General features: G+C 41.9%; 1 protein-coding gene across 3 annotated transcripts in view; it reads right to left on the bottom strand.

Annotated features, from left to right (window-relative positions):
- LOC124965546 (F-box/WD repeat-containing protein 12-like) overlaps positions 1 to 22,513 on the bottom strand; it is a 61,163-nt gene that overhangs the window by 31,660 nt on the left and 6,990 nt on the right. For all 3 annotated transcript variants that reach the window (XR_007105197.1, XM_047526570.1, XM_047526571.1), the window contains 5 exons: positions 12,792 to 13,001; positions 3,108 to 3,266; positions 1,511 to 1,721; positions 436 to 614; positions 230 to 357 (listed from right to left, as the gene is read on the bottom strand). Coding sequence is in view for 2 of the 3 variants with exons in the window: in XM_047526570.1 (XP_047382526.1) it covers positions 230 to 357; positions 436 to 614; positions 1,511 to 1,721; positions 3,108 to 3,266; positions 12,792 to 13,001 (887 nt within the window). In the remaining variant the exon portion in view is untranslated. The remainder of the gene's footprint in view (positions 1 to 229; positions 358 to 435; positions 615 to 1,510; positions 1,722 to 3,107; positions 3,267 to 12,791; positions 13,002 to 22,513) is intronic.

Raw genomic sequence — 22,513 nt, forward strand, 5'->3', positions numbered from 1 at the left:
AGTCCTATTAACATCCTTTCCAACACTTCCTTTTTAAAAACTTTGAGATAGGTGTGGTGGCACAGGCCTGCAGTCCCAGGTACTTGGATAAGGAGGAAGAAGCAGCCCTGGAGTTCAAGGCCAACCTGAGCAACACAAGAAGACCCTGTCTTCAAAACAAAGTAAAAACATGGCTTTGTAGGCCACATAAGCCCACTTTAAGGCAAAATGAAGGAACATAGCCAATTACCTGGCCCATCTGTGGGATCCCCCAAGCAAGTGATAGCAGCTCTTGAGGACTGGGAATTTGTTTTTCTTATTCCACACATAGACACGCAAAGAGAGGTCGAATGAAGAGGTGATGACTCGCTCTGGGTCCTTGAAATGAAGTCAAGTGAGGCAATGGCATGGACTCCTGAAGGAGAGTGTGCCACGGGCAGGGGGCGCTGCACTCACCACCCACAAGGATGTGATGGGCCTCTGGTGGTCCCGGAAGGCTACGAGCTGCAGACCATGTATGGTGAACAGAACCAGCTCTGACCCGGAAGCCAGCAGGATCACCTGAGAGCCGTGGCCCTGCATGAGGTGAGGAGCCATCATGATGTCCGGCAAGAGGAAACTGGCCACCTGTTGTACTTTTTGGAATAAAAACAAAGATTGGCTTCTCTGAGCTAGACACGTGCCTCACAGAAGATGATGTGCTACACTGAAAAGAACATCTCTGCAGTTAGACCTGCACTCAACCCCGATCCATGCGTTACTCCCCTAAATCTCCAGTTCATCGGCAACGAAATTGTGATTATAACATTACAATCACAGGAGACATGCTTGTGGAAATGACTGACAAGTATGCCATTCAGGGAATCAGGGTTCCCTTACTTATTCTCTTTTCCTTCTAACACAGGGTGAAAGAAGAAATGGCCATGTGACAACTGTATGACATCTGCCAAAAACTACTGTCGAAGATACAGTTCATTATACTTTTTTATTACAGGAAAAAAATTATGTCTTATGAAGAATATGTTTCCTCATCAGACAAAGCATCTATTATACATGGTGTTTCCCTTTTTTTCCTCAACAGACAGGAAGCTCAGAGCAAAATTGAGTCATATGAAATGAAAACAAAAGGAAAAAAATGCCATGATACAAAGGGAAGGTCTCTCAGTGATGTAGGGCTTAGGAAATAGAGGAGACAGTGGGGAGAGCCATGGGTCTTACTGGACTAGGAACTCCTCGGGGAAAACAGAAACTGTAGCCTTTATTCATCTGACATAATCAGGAGAAAGGTAGTAAATGGAAGCAGGAAGGTCACTCAGGGCAGGGGATCTGTGGAAGGGTACTTAATGTCTTAATCTCAGGACCACGAAGGGGGCCCAACATGTAGCAAGGGTTCCATCGTTCTACCAGGATACAAGATTACAAGATAACTTCTGCTTGGCTATACCACCGAGAGCGAAGAAAAGTGTCACCAGAGAGATAGGGAAACGACATACTGTAATGGTGGCGACATGGCCAGCAAGGGGACTCTTACCCAGAATGTTCACTCTATCCCTGGACTTCGTGGCTTTTAACTCAAACGTAGTGACAACCAGCTGCCTGCCACTGTCATTTCTGTGTATAATAATCAGCCTGGCAGCTTCATCGGGGACCCAGCAGGCTTTGGAACTCAGCTGGACGGTGAGGGTGGTGGAAGTAGTAAGTTCATCTTCTGATGGGTGCAGCAAGGACTGAGTGTGGATCACCTGGGGAAATACCCCTGCACTGTCACAGTGCAGATGAGGGAGTGGCTCCTCAGACTGAGCACTCAGAAAACCACACCCCAACCGACTGGCTGCATACCCCACCAGCCCTGCTAGCCTGGCCAGGGAGCCCGTGCCACATGCACACCCTCCTTCCAGACTGTGAATGGACCGGGCTGTTTGAGGTTGATCCTAGCTTACATCTGGCCCTGCTGGAAACGTCCTGGTATGCCAGTCCCCCTGAGACTGGTGTGAGAGATGAATCACATAAATAGAGTTTCTACTTTTGACCAGCTGTGGTCACTGTTTTGCTGATGCTTCAAATGTCTCCCTGCATATTCCTTCAGTGACTCCTTAGGCCTCTTCTAGGCCCCAGCCTGATTTTACAAAGGGTCCTGGTAGTTCCCTCCCATGGCCTCTGCACCTGGCTCTTCTTTTCTGACCACTTACCTCCCTGGCTTCTAGGTCTTAAGGCTCCTACCTCTTCCTGCTCTGACAATTCTTGTTCTCTCTCTGCCCTTCCTCCTCCACAAGACCATAACCAGCTGTCTATATTTTACTATGCTCTAACTTCCCAGTTCAGGCCCTGTCACTCAAAAAGTATTTCATTTGCTGGGCATGGTGGCCCATGCCTGTAATCCCAGCTGCTCAGGAGGCTGAGGCAGGAGGATCACAAGTTTGAGGCCACTGTCAGCCACTCAACAAGACCCTGTCTCAAAACAAAAAAGGAAAAGTGCAAGGGATACAGCTGAGTGATAGGGTACCCCCGAGTTTGATCCCCAGTACAAAAAGAAAAAAGAAAAAACTGCTTTATTCCCTGGCAGATGACAGCCATCTCTGCATGCACGTGGCTGGGACTCTTTGTGGCTGACACAGCGTCATAGCACAGAACAAGGCAGCACTGAAGACATGCCCACAAAACAGGAGGTACAACAGAGTTCAGCATCAAAATCTTTTCTAGGAACCAGATGTTCCCCTCACCGATGCCGTCATTGAAACTATTCTCAAATCACCAAAAGGCTCTCGGACGTTTTCCACCAGTATGTTCCTAAAGCCCCAAACCTGTTCACCTGAACACCTCTGCCTCCCCAGCAGGGTTGGCTCCTTCTAGCCCACTGGTAGTATGGCAGCCAGAAAAGAGCAGAAGCTCAGGGAGGCAGGAACTTCCGAGCTTCCCACCTGCTAGAAGCAGATGTTAAGGCTGGAACAGAGCCCCAAGGACAGAAAATGGTTCTTAGTAAGCAACAGGGCCCACTCCTGCCAGCCATGGGGCTTGATCTTATGCACAAAGCCGTTCTTGAACTCACATGGCACAACACTGGACGCCAGACCCTCTATTTTCCTCTCACAAGGCCAGGTCCCCCAGGGAAGGGGCTCCACAGCACTGACCTTTGGGCCCAGGTCTGAACTGGGTGAGGACGCAAACAGCCACTGTCGGTCAGGAGAGCAGATGAGGCTCACAGAGGTATTAGGAAACATGGTCACTTTGGAGACCACCTGCAGCTGAGGCACCGTCAGTGTGTAGAGATTCCCTTCAGCACAAGCCACCTGCAACAGACAAGGAATCAGACCACCAGAGTGGGAGAGGGGCCAGAGCCCTGAGCCCAGCAGGAAGCCTCACCTTCTGACCTGTTCTCACCAGAATGGAAACAAGTGTTTTAACTGCTGCCCCCACAGGGTGAGTGCCAGTTACTTTAAAAAGGTCGAACCTTAGAAGATTTTTTCAAATACGCTCACAGGACTGGGGTATAGCTCAGTGGAAGAGTGCTTGCCTAGCATGCATGTAGCCCTGGGTTCCTTCCCTAGCGTGGCAAAAAGAATAAATACAGGGACAAAAATGAACACAGTCAAGCAACAGGAGACTTTAAAGCAGAGGTTCTACTCCCCTCCCTGCAGGGTTCATGAGTGACCTTTTTATGCCCTTTCCACCCACTAGCAGAGGCATACTGGGTCACACGGCATGCTGAGTGGCAACCTGCTTTAAAACACTCCCTGGAGATTTCCATACTAGTGGACATTTTCTTTTGATTTCCTCTCCTACTGATAGAAATTTGAACTGTTTAATCACTGCTGCCATGAGTGCTCTTGCAAACACCCTGGACCCAGATCCTACAGGTGTGTTAGAGAAGAACCCTAATGGAGTTACTAGATCAAAGGGTATGCATCTTTCTAAAGGGCGCCAAACTACATTCTTCTAAAACCCCGCATAAAACAGCTATTTCTCTTCATCTAATTTATAATATTTTAACTTGGGTACAATAAAATACTATCTCAGTGTACATTTTATTAGAACACAATTATACAGTTATCTGAGTTCATTTTGACAAAATCATGCATGCAAGAAATTTGATTTCAATCCCCAGCCCCCCTTTCCTCTCCTCCCCCCTGCATCTCCCTCCTTTCCTCTACTGTCATCTTTCATGCCTTTATTTGTGCTTGGTACTTTCTACATATAAAGGTGAAATTTCCTTGCACATTTATATATATGTATACAACATGAATTTGTTAAATTCATTCCATATTTTTTCCCCTTTCCCTTCCTCTCTCTCGTTCTCCTACTCCACTGATCTTCCCTGTATCTTTATGATTTCTGACCCCCCCCCCAACCTTCTTTCCCTTATTTTGCTCTAGCTTCCACATAAGAGAGAACATTCAACCTCTGATTTTCTTAGTATGGCTTATTTCATTTAGCATGATTTCCTCCATTTCCATTCATATACAGCAAATGTCATTATTTCATTCTTTATGGCTGAGTAAAACTCTATTGTGTATATATACCACATTTTCTTGATCCATTATCTATTGACAAGCATTTGGCTACTGTGAACTGTGCTGTTATAAACACTGAAGTGGCTGTATTGCTACAGTATGCTGATTTTTGTTTTTCTTGATGAATACCAAAGAATGGGATAGCTGGGTCATATGGTGGTTCCATTCCTAGTTTAAAAAAAAAAAATTATTGGTTCTTTTTAGTTATACATTAAAAATAGGATTTATTTTTGACATAATTATAAAAGCATGGAATATAATCTGCTCTAACTTGGTCCCCAGTACTTCCCCTTTCTCTTCCCTTCTTCCCTTCCCTCAACTCTACTGATCCCTCTACTATTTACTAATAGTTGGGTTTTTTCCCTAAATGTCTTGTGGATGTACATGACAGTGAGATTCACTGATATATTCACATATGAACACGGGAAAGTTAGGCCAGATTCATTCCACTGGTTTCCCTATCCTATCCCTCCTCCCTTCCCTTCCCTTCTCCACTGAACTTCTACTCTTTTTTTTTAACCCCCTACCCAGCCATTTCAGATTAGCTTTTGCATGTCAGAGAAAACATCTGACCTTTGACTACTGGGGATTGGCTTATTTCACTTAGCATGGTAGTCCCCAGTTCCATCCATTTACCAGCAAATGCCACAATGTTGTTGTTCTTTATGGCTGAGTAATGCTCACCTATTGAAGGGCACCTAGCTTGGCTGTTGTGAATTATGCTGCTATACACACAGAAGTGGCTACATCACTGGACTATGCTGACTTTAAACCTTTCAGATATATATACCAAGGAATGGGATAGCTCAGTCATTTGGTAACCATTCCTAGTTTTTGGAGGGATCTCCACACTTTCAGAGTGGTCGTACTAATTTGCAGTCTCACCAATGTGTCAGTGTACTTTTCCCCCTACATCCTCACATGCATTTATTATCATTCATGTTCTTGATAAATGCCACTCTCCCTGGAACGAGAAGAAATCGTAGTGTAGTTTTGATTTGCATTTCACTGATGGCTAGAGATGTTGAACATTTGTCTGCATATTTGTTGACCATCTGTGTTTCTTCTTTTGAAAAATGTATTTGGTTCTTTTGCCCATTTATTGATTGGGTTATCTGTTCTTCTGGCATTGAATTTTTTGAGTTCTTAATATATTCTGGATTTAATCCCCTGTCCGGGCAATAGCTGGCCAAGATTTTTTCTCATTCTCTAGGCTCACTCTTCCTTCTCAGGAACTTCACTGTGCAGGAGCTTTTTGATTCTATGGCATCCCACTTACTCTTGGTTCTACTTCTTCAGCTTCAGGGCTCTTGCTGAGGAAGTCAGTGCCTGTACCTACATGATGGTGTGTTGACCCTACTATGTTTTCTTATAGCAATCACAAGGTTTCTGGTCTAAGTCTTGGATGCATTTTGAATTTTTGTGCAGGGTAAGAGACAGGTATCTACTTTCATTCTTCTACATATGGATATCCAGTTTTCCCAGCACCATTTGTTTAAAAGGCTGTCTTTTCTCCAACATACGTTTTTGGTACCTTTATCAAATAGCAGATGGTTGTAATTATGTGTGTTTGTATCTTCTACTCTATTCCACTGATCTTTATGTTTGATGCTAATACCAGGCAGTTTTTAATTTTTAAAAATATTTGCTAATCTGGCTGGGCCTGGGGTGCACACCTGTAATCCCAGTGGCTCAGGAGGCCGAGACCGTCTCTCCACCTAGCTGGGGTCTCCACTCTACAGCGCGCTCAGCAGGAAGATCAACAGTTGACCAGCACAGGCACACGGAGCGTGAAGAAGACCAGTTACCACACGATGTGCTCAGGCCCTCACTCCTGAAAGCAGGGGGCTCACCAGGACTCCGTAAAGCACCTGAGTTATTGCCGCTGCCTAATGTCTCCATACCAACAAAGATTCTTGTCAGAGGCCATGTCTGAATCATGGGTTTTTCTGAGCCATCACAAGGCAGCAGGCTTGCTTTTCTGAGAACTCTCGGTGAAATTCCACCCATTGAGATTGCTCAGATTATGCCAATACCCTGCCTTGGCCTGGCCGGCCCTAGGTTCAAATGCAGCTGTCTAGAGGTAGAGAGGAGGTGGCATGACCTGCCAAGCCCCAAACAACTTGTTTTTCCCATCATCATCCTGTTTTCCTCAAGAAGCCTGTCACACTGAAACCCTTTGATGTTCCTACCTATAAAATAAAACGCAGGCTTTTGTTCTTTGTTAGACCAGTCTCCATCAGAGCTGGCAGATTCCACTTTTCATTTATTTCCATGTCTTGTCTTTGTTTCTTAAATTTCTCATACCCTTAATATTTTTAATCTGACTCATCATCCTACTCAGGGAAACTGTGTGAACATCACTCAGGTCAAGACAGATTCTGATTTTCTGGGTTACTAGGTGTTTTAGTTAGCTTTTTCACTGCTATGATTGATAGACCTTACAAAAACAATTTTAAAGGAGGAACAGTTTATTTGGGGGCTCACAATTTCTGAGACTTCAGTCCAGACAGCTGGGTCCACTCCTCAGGGCTTGAGGTAAAGCAGAACATCATGGCAGAAGAGGGTGGTGGAGGGAAGCAGCTCACAGTGATTAGGAAGCACAGAGAGACTCCACTTGTGAGATACAAAACATATATCCCAAAGGCACACCCTCAATGTCCCACCCTCCTCCAGACACACCCCACTCACCTTCAGCTACCACTCAGTTAATCCAATCGGGGATTAAGGCACTGATTGGGTTAAGGGTCTCATAACCCAATCATTTCTCCTCTAAACCTTCTTACATTGTCTCACACACGAGCTTTTCAGGGGCACCTTACTTCCAAACCCTAACACTGGGAGTAACACCTGTGTCACCCAGAGGCATCAACCCCTTGAAAAGCCATGACAAATGCTTCACCTACTTGTCTTCATCATCCCCCTTTGTAAAGCGTGGGAGAACAGCATCACCCTGCTAGACAACTAGAAAATGACCAACAGAGATTTGGGATTCCACTTAGTTCCATAGTTTACCAGTGTGCTAAGGGGCTACTCCATTCCTAGCTTAGGCTCAAAGCCTCAAAAGCCAATAAGGGAAACACTCCACAAGGGTTCCCTAACACTTATTTGGGATTCTTTGGGATAACTAACTTATAAATATAAGCAGGATAGAGAGGATCTCCTCCATCCCCAAAGTATATACATGAAAGAAAAAAGAAGGAAATAAAAACAATTCAAGGGAAGGAACCAAAAACTCAAAATAGGGGTGGGCCCATGCCAAAACCACAGTTCTCTTCAGCACCTACAATGTGAAAAAAAAGCTCAATATTTTTAGATCTTTGAGGTGCTACTAAGTCATAAAACAGCAGCCTCCTATTCTTAAAAACTGTTCAAGCAGAGCTGGGGATATAGCTAAGTTGGTAGAGTACTTGCTTTACGAGCACAAGGCCCTCGGTTCAATCCCCAGCAACGCTTGCAACTTGTGTTCAAGTTACACACAGCCCATGCCTATAATCTGAGACTCAGGAGGCTGAGGCAAGAGGATTCCAAATTCAAGGTCAGCCTCAAAAATTCAGCAAGAACGTTTCCAAAAACCAAAAATTGTCTAAAAGAGGTAGGGATGTAGCTCAGTGAACAAAAGCTTGCTTAGCAAACTTGAGGCCCTCAATTCAATCCCTAGCATACAAAACAAATGCTACTCAAACTATTTTTCAGGACACAGGCACACACCCCTAGGACCTCACTTTTTTTTCTTTTTTCTGGAGATGGTGTGCTATGCTAGGAATCAAACCCAAGGCCTCATGTTTGCCAGGCAAAATGTGTTACCACTGAGCCACATCCCCAGCCCACACTGAAAATAATCTTGAAGGCCTGGGGGAACCAAGCCTTCAGTGAGGAGAAACAGGGATAAGAACAGAGCCTCAAACCAGGGATGTCCTCAACAATTGCAGGATAGATCACCTGGACCAGTGTCCAGCTGTGTACTATTTCATCAAGATTTTCCTGGTTACAACCAATCCACCCTCTGTTTCCTTTTACCCTACCACTTAAATGCTTTGCTGCTGGCCAATGGGAACAGACAAGGTTGCACCATCTCTCCTTGTTGGCTGATTGTCAATAAAGCCCTTTGTTTTTGCAACAATTCAGGCCAAAGTATTAGCTTATTGTGCTTCTCAGGCAGCAAGCTCTTGCTCATTGTATCACTGCAGGCCATATATTCCCGTTACAAAGTTTCTTTAGGCCTCTTTAAGGTGGTATTCACAACTAAGTCTATTCTGAACTTTCACAATAAAAGGCTCTTGAAACTGTTCATAAACAGGTGTGGTGGTCTGTGCCTGTAATTCCAGTGACTTGGGAGGTCAAGACAAGAGAATCCACAAGTTCAAGGCTAGCCTCAGCAATCTAGTAAGACCCTCAGCAATACAGTAAGACCCCATCTCAAAAGTTAAAGGGACTAGGGATATAGCTCAGTGGCAAAGCATCCCAGTGTTCAATTCCCAGTACAAAGAAAAGAAAGGAAAATTAAAGAAAAAGGGAGGGGACACTGTCCACATTGCAACACCACAGGCATCTTGTTAGTGCCCCCAGGGATTTCTGCACCACACAGCCTTCAGTAACCTCCTCCCAGCCCTCCACCAGGCTCTGGACCACCCATGACAGCCATGTGATACCCGCGGCATTGGTGCAAAAACTTGTCCTCCTTGGTGCCACACAACATACCTTAGAACAAAAACTGCCGGTTGCACATGGGGCCCTTCTGGGGGTGGAGGCTCACAATGCCTGACTCTGGCCTGACTCTGGCCCATGACTCTGTCCCCAGTGGCATGTTGTACCTTGGGTCCTAGAAGCAGCACCCACAGAAGCCTTCCTGCCAAGAACATACATGGCGTCTTCAGGACAAGGTCAGACCTGAGTCATACGAAGTCTCCTTTGTAGGAGGATGCAGCTCCTCTTTGTGCTCAGTCACTCTCTATATGCAGTGGTCTTGGAGGCCACCCGTCTCTAGGACCACCAACTCCCTGAGAGGCTCCTGAGCAACCCATGAAGTGTATCCACGTGAAGTGTCCAGGTAAATACTATCTCAGAGGACACTGACTCTCTCCCATTCATGTGTGTCAGACAGGGCAGACTGGAGTTACCGTAAGAACTGCTTCCTGCATACATGCTCATCGGGATGCCGAAGAGAGAAAGAACAAAGCAACCTAATGCTGTACCTACTTCTGTAGCCCCAGTTCTCTACCCCGTCCCGGCAGTAACTGGCATGGATCTGAGCGCTGTTGAATGGGAACTGCTCAAACCAGCTGGCTGTTGCTGAACAAAGCACGGTGGGGGAATGTAGGTGCAATTTTCTGGGGAAGCACAGTCACTATGTGAAATGGAAGTGCAGCTATCCAGCCTGTCACCACTGGGCTTTCTGATGAAGCACCTGTACAGCTTGTCATCACTGGCTCTTCCCTGTAAGCTTTTCTCAGTAAACCTTACATCTCAACATCCCACATCCAGGTGTTTTCTTTGGTCTCTTGGCAGTCTTCTCATTGCCCTAGCACAACTGGGCTGTGACTGATGCACTGGAATGTCCAGTTGAGATGAGGAAGGCGGGGGCCCAGAAGTCAGCACAGCTGGGGAAACCTCAAGCATTACCTTAGCCAGATGCCCTGTCAACAGTGAGCCCCTCCTGCACATATTTACAGGTGCTAGGCCATCGCCCAAGGTCTGGCAGTGTGGTCAAAGGTAGAAACAATTCCTGATCCAAGGATCCCTCTTGAGCATAAAGACCTTTGGAATTCTCTTACCTCCCAGATACCCAAAATATAAATGAAGGCTGCACATGTGTCTGAACATACTCAAGTCATAAGACAACGCTTCACCAAGACACCCCTCACCCGCTTCATATATTCAGACATTATTGAGAGACCAAAAAAGCACTTCACTTCTCAGAATACACAGCACTGGGCTCTTGAAAAAGTTCTTCAACAGAACTTTCATTTTATTACCAGCCTCAGAATGCAGGCCTCTGAGGGCCCCACAATGTTCTATCTATATAAGCTCAAAATCAATTACACAAAGCCCATGTGCATTTCAGTCCTCTAACACTGGGCTGAACTGTATTAGTAGTCTGACTCCACTTCTGATGTCTGGTGGTTGACAGTTTTTAAGCATCACTTCCCTCTCTCCCCTTCCATTCTATATCAGGGCACGTGATGGCACTGGCATCAAGTTCAGACACATAAACCTGGAAAAGCCCAACTCAGTCATTCATCCCTGGCTTTCCTAAACCACTTTCCTACCTGCCTCCTAAGAGCCTGCCCCGTGGAATCCTCAGTCTTGCCATCCAAACCAAAACCTAGGCTGAGATTGATTCTGCCCTGACAGGGCAGCTGCCAGACACTTTTGACTTGCTCTCACAATTGACAGGCAATATGGCTTTCCACTATTCTTTGCAGAGTTACACTAGAGATTTATAATATGCACCTGACCTTATATAAGTTTACTGTTAATTGGTAAATTTAGTCTCCCTGGGCAATTCAAGTGTTCCACCACTGAGCGATACACAAAATCCTTACCTTCAGTTTTGAAAGACACTTTTTTCTAGTTACAGAATTCTCAGTTGAGTTACACCTGTCAAGGTATTATTCCACTGTCACCCAGTTTCCACTGTTGCTATTAAGAAGTCAGTCTAGGGCAAGGGTGTGGCTCGGTGGTAGAACACCTGCCCAGCATACACGAAGCCCTGAGTTTGATCCCCACCACTGCAAAGGGGGAAAGATGTCAGTTTGAAGGTTGTTTTATTTCTGGCTGCTATTAAGATTTTTCATAGTCCTCAATTATCTGAATTCACTGTGTCAGGTCCATATACAGATTTATTTTTATTTAGTCTGCTCAAGGCTATAGACCTTCTTGATTCCATAGATTAACATCCTAGTCTATTTTGGCAAAGTATCTACTATTGCCTCTTCAAAAATTTCTCCTTCCTCATTCACCTCCTCCTCTACTCTTAGGATACCAATTGAACATTTTTTGTGTATCATTTATAGTCTTGTGGAATGTATGGCCTACAGACAGCAGCATCAGTATTAGCTAGGATCTTAGTTAAGTCAGAATCTCAAGCACTCCCTGTGAATCAGAATCTAAAAAACAAGATCTCAAAGTGATTCACATTCCCATTAAAATCTGAGAAGTATGGTCTATTTCTCTCTCCCACTCTTTCTATCCCTTTCAGTCTGATTTCTTTTGATTTCTCTTCCAGTTCAATTCTTTTATTTTCACAACTGATTATAACACACATGTAGAAAGTTGCACAAAACCTCAATAACTTCTTACAGAGCAGAAATAGAACAGTCCGGAAGCTCCCTCCAATTATTTTGTGACCCCTGCTATTAAATCCAATCACTGTGGTTGGGTTTTTTTTTTGGGGGGGAGGGGGACAGGGGGTACTGGGGATTGAACTCAGTGGCACTCAAGCACGGAGCCACATCTCCAGCCCTATTTTCTATTTTATTTAGAGAGAGGGTCTCACTGAGTTGCTTAGCGCCTTGCTTTGAACTCTCGATCCTCCTGCCTCAGCCTCCAAAGCTGCTTAGCATGTACCACCACGCTCAGCAACCACTGGGTTCTTAATCTTTGTTAATGAATTCTTCTAGAATTTCCACTTGGTTCTTTTCTAAACCTGTTATTTTACTTTTTACATCTTTAAGTTCTCTGTTAAAATTTATCTCCCTGAACATAGTAACTATGGATGTCTGAAGCCCTGTGACTCACTTTTTATTGTCTGCTGTTTCTACTGCCAGTTCTAGCTCATATGACCTCATCTCTTCATGTGCCTAGTTTTAAGTATATGCTGAACATTGTATTTGGAAACAGAAATGATGTGAGCTATAGGATACTGTTAACATTATCCAGAAATTATTTTCGTATACTCCAAATGAGTAACCAGAGTGTTAAACTCCCCTTACCTTTAGACTGTAACACCACTAATCCTACCTAATTCATGAGGGTTCACAGGGTCCATGCATGGTGGCCCTGCACTCCAGTGTTTGTCCCTAGGCTGTCAAAGGTCTGCTTAGCCTCTTGGCTGCCTAGACTAAGGTTCCACAGCAAAAATAGTCCCAAATGATAGGCTCACCACTTTCACTTCTGACATCTCCTTAATCTTCATCTACAAACTATTCACTCCTTATTTTAGCTCAGTGATATTACCAAATAGGTCTGCCATGGAGAGGGTCTGGCTCAAGACTCCACCAATCACAGTGGCCATGATGCCAGTATCCAGATCTTGGGAGGTGGCTGGGCCCTGCAGATACTCCTGAAAGCCAGGTCACTCACCAGCAGAAAAGAGCCCTCTGGATGGTCAAAGTTCTCCATTGCAGAACAGGACGTAGGTAAGCAGAAGGAGGCCCATTCCCACCCAGTCTCTGCTTTCCACACTTTGATCAATCCTTGCTTGTCCACAGTAGCAACCAGTTGCAGCTGAGGATAGGTCACCAAATTCACGAGAGGAGCAGGCTGCAGAGGACTGGACCAGATCTCCGTGCCCTGGCAACAACAAAATTAATATAACAACTGACATAGGGATCCATTTATTTCATAAACCATTATTGTTTTCATGCACTCAACCAGCATACATCTGCTTGTGCTTCACAGTACACATGGGCACACAGATGAAAAGGATGTGACCGCGCCTTACAGCACTGTTAGGGAGCAGTAAAAAGAGAGGCATGTCCTCGAGGGAGAAAGAGCAGGACCATGCTGGAACACTAAGAAAGACCTCCTGAAGGCTGGGTAGCATCCACTAGGAACACAGGAGGGGGAGCTTCACAATGGCATGATGCTCTAAGGCACTTCCCGTGGTTACCCAGAGCTCATAGGAAAAATAAGGTGCAGACTAGACAAGGAGGCCAGAGGCAACATGGATACCTGCCCGCAACAGGGGCTGCATGCAGCTGCTCTCTCAGTTGACAAAGACCCTTCACGTGTATTTTCTCACTTCAAGTCCTACGGCTACCCAGTTTTAAAACCCCAGGACTACAAAAGAAAAGAAAAGAATGAAGGAACTCTCACTGGTAAAACAGACACACACAAAAGAAAAAAAGAATCAAACTTTATCACAACAGAAACCACCAAACCACAATAATAAATCAGAGAGAAGCAGAAAGGAAGAAAGAATGTATAAAACAATCAGAAAACAATTAATAAAATACAACTTGTCAATAACCTTGAAATGTAAAAGGACTAACTTTTCCAATAAGATACAGGATGATTGAATGAATTAAAAAAGGAAGTAAGACCCAACAGTAGCTTCCTAGAATTCACTTCACCAGTAAAGACACATGTAGACCAAAAGTGAAGGGATGGAAGAAGAAACTCCACACACATGGAAACTAAAAGCAAGTAGGTACTATTCTCACATCAAATAAAAGAAACTTTTAAGTCAAAAACTGTAAAAAGAGACAGGTCATTATGTATCAACCAAAGGATCAATTCACCAGAGGATATAAAAATGAAAATATATACAAACCCAATACCAGACCACCTAATTATTAGATCTAAAGGAAGAAACTCTAAAACAATTTGAGAGCTACAATACTCCATTTTCATTAATGAACATGTCATCAGGCAGAAAATCAACAAAAGTCACAACAGAGTTGAACTATATATATACTACAGAGCTAATGAACCTAAGAGACACTTACAAAAATTTCAGCCTGTGGTTGAAGAATACATTCTCATCAGCACATGGTTCACTCTCCAGAACAGACCTAAGAGTAGGCTACAAGTCAAGCCTAATAAATATAATAATGAAATTATATCACACATCTTCTCTGACCACAATGAAACAAAACTAGAAATCAACAACAGCAGTGGAAAATATACAAATACATGGGTCTTGAACAGAAGAAATTAAAAGGAAAATAAAAATTTTTCTTAAAATAAATGAAAATACAACACATTAAAATATGTGAATACAGCAAATTTCTTACTAAGAAATAAGTTTAAAGTGCCTACATCAAAAAAACTAGAAAGATTTCAAATAACCTAATGATGCACTTCAGGGTCCTAGAATAGTGAGGAAAAGTCTAACCCAAAATTAGTAGAAGGAAAGAAATACTGACAATGAGAGCAAAAATGAACAAAATCTTTTTTTTTCTCCCCGCTAGGGTTGCTCTACCACTGAGCTACATCCCCAGCACTTTTCATTTTTTATTTTGAGTGGGGTTTTACTAAGTTGCTTAGGGCCTTGCTAAATTGCTGAGGCTGGCCTTGAACATGTAATCCTCCTGCCTCAGCCTCCCAAGTCACTGAGGTAGGAATGGGCCACCACACCTGGCTCAAAATAAAGACATAAAAAGAAAAAGAGCAACAAAATGAAAAGTTGGTTTTTTGAAGATAAAATTGATGCCCTTAGCTAGCTAAAAAGAAGAAAACTCAAATAAGTAAAATTAGAGATAAAAGATGTTAGTTACAACTAATACCACAGAAAAACAAGCAATCATAAAAAGGAATGAAATTATGGCATTTTTCTGGTAAATGGATGGACCTAGAGACTATCATACTAAGTGAAATAAGCCAAATATTCTCTGCTACGTGGATGCTAACCCACAAGGCAGGATGGGGAGGGAAAGAAAAGAAGTTCACTGGATTAGATAAAGGGGAATGAAGGGAAGGGAAAGGAAATAGGAAAGAGAGCAAAATGAATTGCACATAACTTTCCTTTGCTCACAAATGAATACACAACCAGTGTAGTATGAACTCCACATTATGTAGAGCCACAAAAACGGGATCCTAATTGGAATGGGTTGTACTCCATGTATGTATAAATATGTCAAAATACACTCAACTGTCATAACAACAAATAAAAACAATAATAGTAATAAAAAGAAAACAGAAATACAATTGATCCTAAGAATCTATCATGAATAATTATACACTAACAAATTGAAACACCAAGAAGAAATGGCTAAGTTCCTGGACACATACAAGCTACCAAGATTCAATTAAAAAGCAAGCAACAAAACCCTATTTTCGGGGCTGGGGTTGTGGCTCAGTAGTACAGCACTTGCCTAGCATGTGTGAGGCACTGGGTTCGATTCTCAGCACCACATATAAATAAATGAATAGAATAAAGGTCCATCAACATCTAAAAATATATATTAAAAAAAGAAGAAGAAATAATAGAAAATCCAAATAGATCCGTAATAAGTCATGAGACTAAAGCATTAACTGCAAGTCTCCCATCAAAGAAAACCATAGGATCTGATGGCTTCACTGCTGAATTCTACCGGACATGTAAAGAATTATCTCAACTCTCCTCGAACTATTCCAAATAACTAAAAAGGAGGGAACCGTGTCAAATATGACCTACAAGGCCCTGTCTCCAAAAGCAGACAATCAAACGCGCGCACACACACACACACACACACACACACACACACACAGAAAACTACAAACCATTCTGATGAACACAGATGCAAAAATTCTCAACAAAATACAAGCAAACCAAATCCAAGAGCACATCTCTCACCACATGTCCCACAAGGGTTCCTGTCAGAGGGATGGACTGGCTGTAAATTAATCAGTAAAAAATTTATTTAATACAAAAAAAAACAACAGGGGGGAAAAAGAACCCACAGGAGACGATTATCTTTTGAATCAGGGTGTGATGGGCTGAGCTAAAGGGTCTGGCTCTAACCAAATGGAGGAGCCCAGCTTTCCTTTATTTATAGTGACACAGGTAAAAGGGGACCGGGAAGAGCTTCTTCTGTGACAAACAGGATGGGGTGGAAAAGCAAGCCCTTTTGCTCCAGCAGGTCATTTGGTACTTCTAGGGCATGCAGATTCTGTTGGTAAGCCACTGCATGGAAACCACATACTCCAGGCAATCTGGAACAATCTCTTGTGACTGTCAGTTCGAGAGAGCCAGATTTCTGTGTCTGATAGCTCAACTAAGCCTGGTGTTATTTGCTAGCCATGAATGGCGCCCCACACACATCAAAAACATGCGCAGTGAGGTGTACCTGTGATCCCCATTATTAAGGAGGCTGAGGCAGAAGTATCATGAGTTCAAGGCTAGCCTGGGAAACAGTGAGATCCCTGCCTCAAAAAAAAAGACTTTGGATGAGCCACTGTTTGGGGCATAGATGTTTATGATTGTTATGTCTTGCTGATTTATGCTTCCCTTAAGCAGTATGAAATGTCCTTCTTTATCCCTTCTGACTAACTTTGGCATGAAGTTCACATTATCTGAAATGAGGATGGATACTCCAGCTTTTTTGCTGAGTCCATGTGCATGGTATGTTTTTCCCCATCCTTTCACCTTTAGTCTATGGGTATCTCTTTCTATGAGGTGAGTCTCTTGCAGGCAACATATTGTTGGATCTTTCTTTTTAATCCAATCTGCCAGTCTATGTCTTTTGATTGATGAATTCAGGCCATTAACATTCAGGGTTATTATTGAGATATGATTTGTATTCCTGGTCATTTCTCAAATATCCAAAGGACGAATGATATCGCTAATAAGTGGATGATGACACACAATGGGGGGTGGGAGGGGTTAGTGTTAGGGTTAGAGTTAGGGTTAGGGAGGGGGGCAAGAATGGAGGAAGGAAGGACTGTATAGAGGGAAAAGAGGGGTGGGAGGGGTGGGGGGGAGGGAAAAAATAACAGAATGAATCAACCAACATTACCCTATGTAAATTTATGATTACATAAATGGTATGCCTTTACGCCATGTACAAGAAGAGAAACAACATGTATCCCATTTGTTTACAATAAAAAAAAAAAAAAAAAAAGACTTTGGGCTGGGGATAGAGTTCAGTGGTAGAACACTTGCTCACCGTGTGTGAGGCCCTGAGTTTGATTTCCAGCAACAACAACAAAAGATTTACCCCATGATCAAGTGGGATTTATCCCAGGGATGCAAGAATGGTTCAATATACACAAATAAATAAGAGATAAGAAGATGATATATCACATCAACAGAATGAAGAACCAAAACCTTTACGATCATCTCAACTGATGAGAAAAAGCAGAGGACAGTATTTAACATCCCTTCATGATAAAAATTCTCAACAAATTAGGCAGAGAAGGAACATAACTCCAACACAATAAAAGCTATATGTAACAAACCCACAGCCAACATTATACTGAAGAGGGAAAAGCTGAAAGTGTTTCTTCTAACATCTAAACAAGACAAGGATGACATGATTTTATACACAGAAAAAACCTAAAGACCCCTCCACCACCAAAAAAAGAATGGATAGGCAAATTCAGTGAATAGGCAGGATACAAAACTAACAAACAACAAAGCATTTTTTTTCTTTTTTGGGGGAGGGTACTGGGGATTGAACTCAGGACTCAAACACTGAGCCACATCCCCAACCCTATTTTGTATTTTATTTAGGGACAGGGTCTCAATGAGTCACTTAGTACCTCGCTTTTGCTGAGGTTGGCTTTGAACTCAGGATTCTCCTGCTTCAGCCTCCTGAGCTGCTAGGATTACAGGTATGTGCCACCGTGCTCAGCTATAACGAAGCATTTTTATACACCAATAACGAACTTGTTGAAAAAGAAATCAAGAAAGCAATCCCATTCATTTGGGGTTTGTCCTTTCAGATACAAGACTGATTTTGAACTCAAGTACTGTAAGGCAGATAAAGGCAGGATCATCTGTGTTCTCTCCCCTCCAGGTCACTCAGGAAATGAAGAAATGCAACAAATTTTGAGAAGTCCAATGCCTTTCAACACTCCAAGAGTTTTTTAGAAGTCCAAGAGTACTACAGAAGTTTTTTGATACAATGAATCTGAAATGTCAGATATTCTTTTTAGCTTACTGACAGTTTTTTTTTAAATCCACTTCTACGATTTCTTCCATTCCCAAATTTGTAGGCAGCCATGAATTTGGCAGTTGCTACAGAAATGGGAAAATTATAAGGCACACTGAACTACTCAATGACTAGATTTATCTTTGAATTGTATTTTCTTTATATTCTCTCCTAATTAATTACAAATTTGAACATTTGGGTAGCAGATAAATTGACAGAAGGCTTTGTGCCCTCTTCCTGAAATGATCATAATATAATGAATAATTATTCAAATGGTATGATCCAAACTGTAATAAGTAGAATTGTGCTTTTCATAGCAGAAAGTAAAAGTACTTAAAAAAAAAAAAAAAAGCAAGCAATCAAGCAGTCTCATTACAAAAAAATAAAATCTATGTTGGAATAAATTTAACCAAGAAAGTGAAAGGTCTCTACAATAAAAATTATAAAACACTGTTGAAAGAAATTGAATAAGACACACACAAAAACAAAGACATCCCATGTTCATAGACTGGAAGAATATAATATGTCTAAACTACCCAAAGTGATTTATAAATTCAATGTAATTCCCATCAAAACATCGATGATATTCTTCACAGAAACAGAAGGAAAAAAAAAAAAACATTAGATTTACATAGAATCACTAAAGACCATGAATAAATAAAGTAATCCTGAGCAAAACAGATCTAGAATCTAGAAGCAAAACAATATGTCACTTCAAAACATGTCTCAGCTACCTTACTATAGTAAGCAAGGCAGCATGCACATCAACTGAACACAACAGAAAATTCAGAAAATAATACAATTTATTTATTTACACTCAATTCATTTTTAACAAAGATGGCAAGAAACTGGAGAAAATGTCTCATCAAATGGTGTTGGGAAATTGGGATCTACATATGAAAAGAGAACAAAATTAAATGTGTACCTCTCAAAAATCAATTCAAAATGGATCAAAGACTTATATGTAAGACCTAAAACAATGAAACTACTATAAAAAAACAGGAGGAAACACTTCAAAACCTCAATACAGACAAAGATTTTTTTGCATAATGCTCAAAAGCAAAGGCAACAAAAGCAAAACCAGGCAAATGGGCTTCTATCAAAATAGGAAGCTTCAGCACAACAAAGAAAACCATCAACAAAAGTGACAACACGCATGCAGAATGGGAGAAAATATCTGTAAACTATTCCTTCAATGAGATATTAATCCAGAATATATAAGGAACTCAACAGCAAAAGAACGAATAATTTGATTTTTTTAAATGGGCAAATATATGAACAAACATTTCTAGAAAAGACAAATTGGGACTGAAATGGAGTAAATCAAATTCCATGCATTTATGATTTTGTCAAAATGAACCCAACTATTATGTACACTACACTGAAGTAATAAAAGAAAAACAGACACACAAATGACCATAAGTTTCTGAAAATAAGTTCAATATCACCAATCACAAGGGAAAGAGAAATTAAAAACACAATGAGTCACGCACAACAGCATATGCCTGTAACCCAAGTGATTTGAGAAGCTGAGGCAGGAGGACAGCAAGTTCAAGGACAGCCTCATCAACTTAGCAGGCAAAGTCTTAAGCAACTTAGCAAGACCTTGCAACTATTTGACCTGCAAAGCTGGGATGTAGCTCATGGCAAAGCAACCCTGGGTTCAATCCACAATACCCAAACAAACAAAAACCACAATGAGATATCATCTCACCCTAGTCCAAGTAGCAATTAAACAAAAAAGCAAAAAATAACAAATGCTATGACAATGTGGAGAAAGGGCAACTCTCACACGCTGTTAGGAAAGTAAATTAGTATGGCCACTATGAAAAACAGTATGAAGTTTCCTCAAAAAAAAAAACTAGAAAGAGATCCAGCAACATTATTACTGTGTACATATATAAAGGAAATGAAATCATTATTTCAGAGATACCTGCACTTCTTTGATTATTGCAGTACCGTTCATAATACCTATGATAGGCAATCAACCAAGATATCCGTTGATGGATGAATGAATTAAAATGTGGTATGTGTATACATATGGAATATTATTTAGTCATAAAAAGAATGAACTCCTGTCATTTGTGGCAATCTGGATTGACCTGGGTTAAGTGAAATAAGCAAGGCACAGAAAGACAAATATTACTTGTTCTCGCTCATTCATGGAAGCTAAAAAAGTCCACTGCATAAAAGAGAGTGTGACAGTGGTCACCAGAGACTAGGAAGGGCAAGAGGAGAGAGATGTTAAATGACAGGTTACCAATGTATGGTTAATACAGTAGGAATAGTCCTGGAGTTCTATAGTACAATAGGGTAATTACAGCATACAACTTATGAAATAATTTATAATAACTAGTCAGGAGGTTCCCAACACCAAAAAAAAAAAGTTTGAAGAGACTGAAATGCTAATCATCCTGATTTAATCACTACACACTGTCTGCATGTACTGTATTACTGTATACACTCCACAGATACATACACTGTCAAATTTTAAAATTATATTTTATCCCATAAATATACACATACTCCTCAGTAAATTTAAAATGAAAACAATTTTTCATAACTATAGATTCAAAAAGTTTTAAATGAATTATTGGCAAACTGAATCCCACAGGATTTATAAAAACACAGACACACTAGTAGAAATGAGAAAGGACCAGATCACAACCAGAAAGATGAGAAAATCATAGGCAACAAGGAATAGTTTTAGGGTAACATATTTAAAAATTTAGAAGGAATGGTCATTTTCTAGCAAAGGCTGGTAAAAACCATAAGAGAGACAGAAGGTTCAATAGTGAATTCAATCTTTCAGCAACGTTTTATTCTTACAGTATTGTTTTCCTTTTTTTCAGATTACAGAAAAAGAATTCAAAAAGACTTCTGAAGCTTGCAAATCAAAGACTGACTGGGGAAATTTCATATTTTGAAATCAGGGTCTTGTTACATTGTCCAAGATGGTTTTGAACTGACAGACTCATGTGCTCTAAAGGAAGACAGTCTCTCATTTGCTTACATACTGTCTATGGCGCTTTTGTGTCCCACCAGCACAGTTCAGTAGATGTGACAGCAACTATTTGACCTGCACAGTCTAAGATTCTCACTGCTAGCTCTGCAGAGAAAAAGTTCGCTAGTCCCTGCGTCAAAGCACTCTCTACTCAGATGAGGACCTTTTTGCTTTGGCAACTATGGAAGGCTGCAGCCCTCAAGTCTTCCTGCTACCCAAGACCTAAGTCCAAGTCTGGATGCGGCCACATGTCACAGTTCACTGGCAGGTTTCTGTCAGAAGAAATGAGATGACCCCATAGGGAGTCAGGGTGGAGCTAGGACCTCAGCTCTGCTAGATCTCCTGAGGTGCTGGTTAGCCCTGGTCAGTGGTCCCTCCTCTCATCTGTGGTGGCCCTCTTGTACACTAAGTTCACCTGGAAGGAGCCTATCACTTCTTAGAGATAAAGTCCACTTCCAGCAAACCTGACGAATAGGGAGAGATGAACACCCACTTACCGAGAGTGCTTAACAAAGTAAGGCACTAGGGCTGGGTATGTATCTCAGTGGTAGAACACTTACCAGAACCTGGAAGGTTTAATCCGCAACACAAAAATAAGGCAAGGTGCTAAAAGATGCTCTGGCTTACACAGAGTATTCAAAAATGTGAAATAATCTATAATTTCCATAAAAAAAATCCATTACAGGAGCTTGTGTTCTATCTATGTGTGGCCCTTGGTAGAACTCCTGGTTTGTAGGATACAATGTGGTTCACAATTCAGAGATATATTCCTTCCTTCAGTCCCATCCCAAGTACTGTTGGTAAAGTCCATCTCCCTGAGACAAAACCCCAAGAAAGCAAAAATGTGTCATATGAGGTAAGTCACACTCAAATTTCAAACACACTTCACCCTACACTTGTTACAAGTATAACCTGGTATAGTGACTGAGGCAAACACAAGCTCATATTTTTCATCAGCAAAGGGGGGCTTCCACCCCCAGTGACTCAAGAGGCTGAGGCAGGAGGATGTCAAATTTGAGGCCAGGGCCTGGGCTTGTGGCTCACTGGTATAGCACTCCCCTAGAACATGTGGGACGCTGGGTTTGAGCCTCAATACTACATAAAAATGAAGTGAAGTTATTGTATCCACCTACAACTAAAAAATATATTTAAAAAAAATTTTTTTTTGAAGCCAGTCTCAACAACTTAGGGAGACCCTGTCTCAAAACAAAAAATAGGGCTGG

Source organism: Sciurus carolinensis, chromosome 15, assembly GCF_902686445.1.
Source record: "Sciurus carolinensis chromosome 15, mSciCar1.2, whole genome shotgun sequence".
Classification (NCBI taxonomy): domain Eukaryota; kingdom Metazoa; phylum Chordata; class Mammalia; order Rodentia; family Sciuridae; genus Sciurus; species Sciurus carolinensis.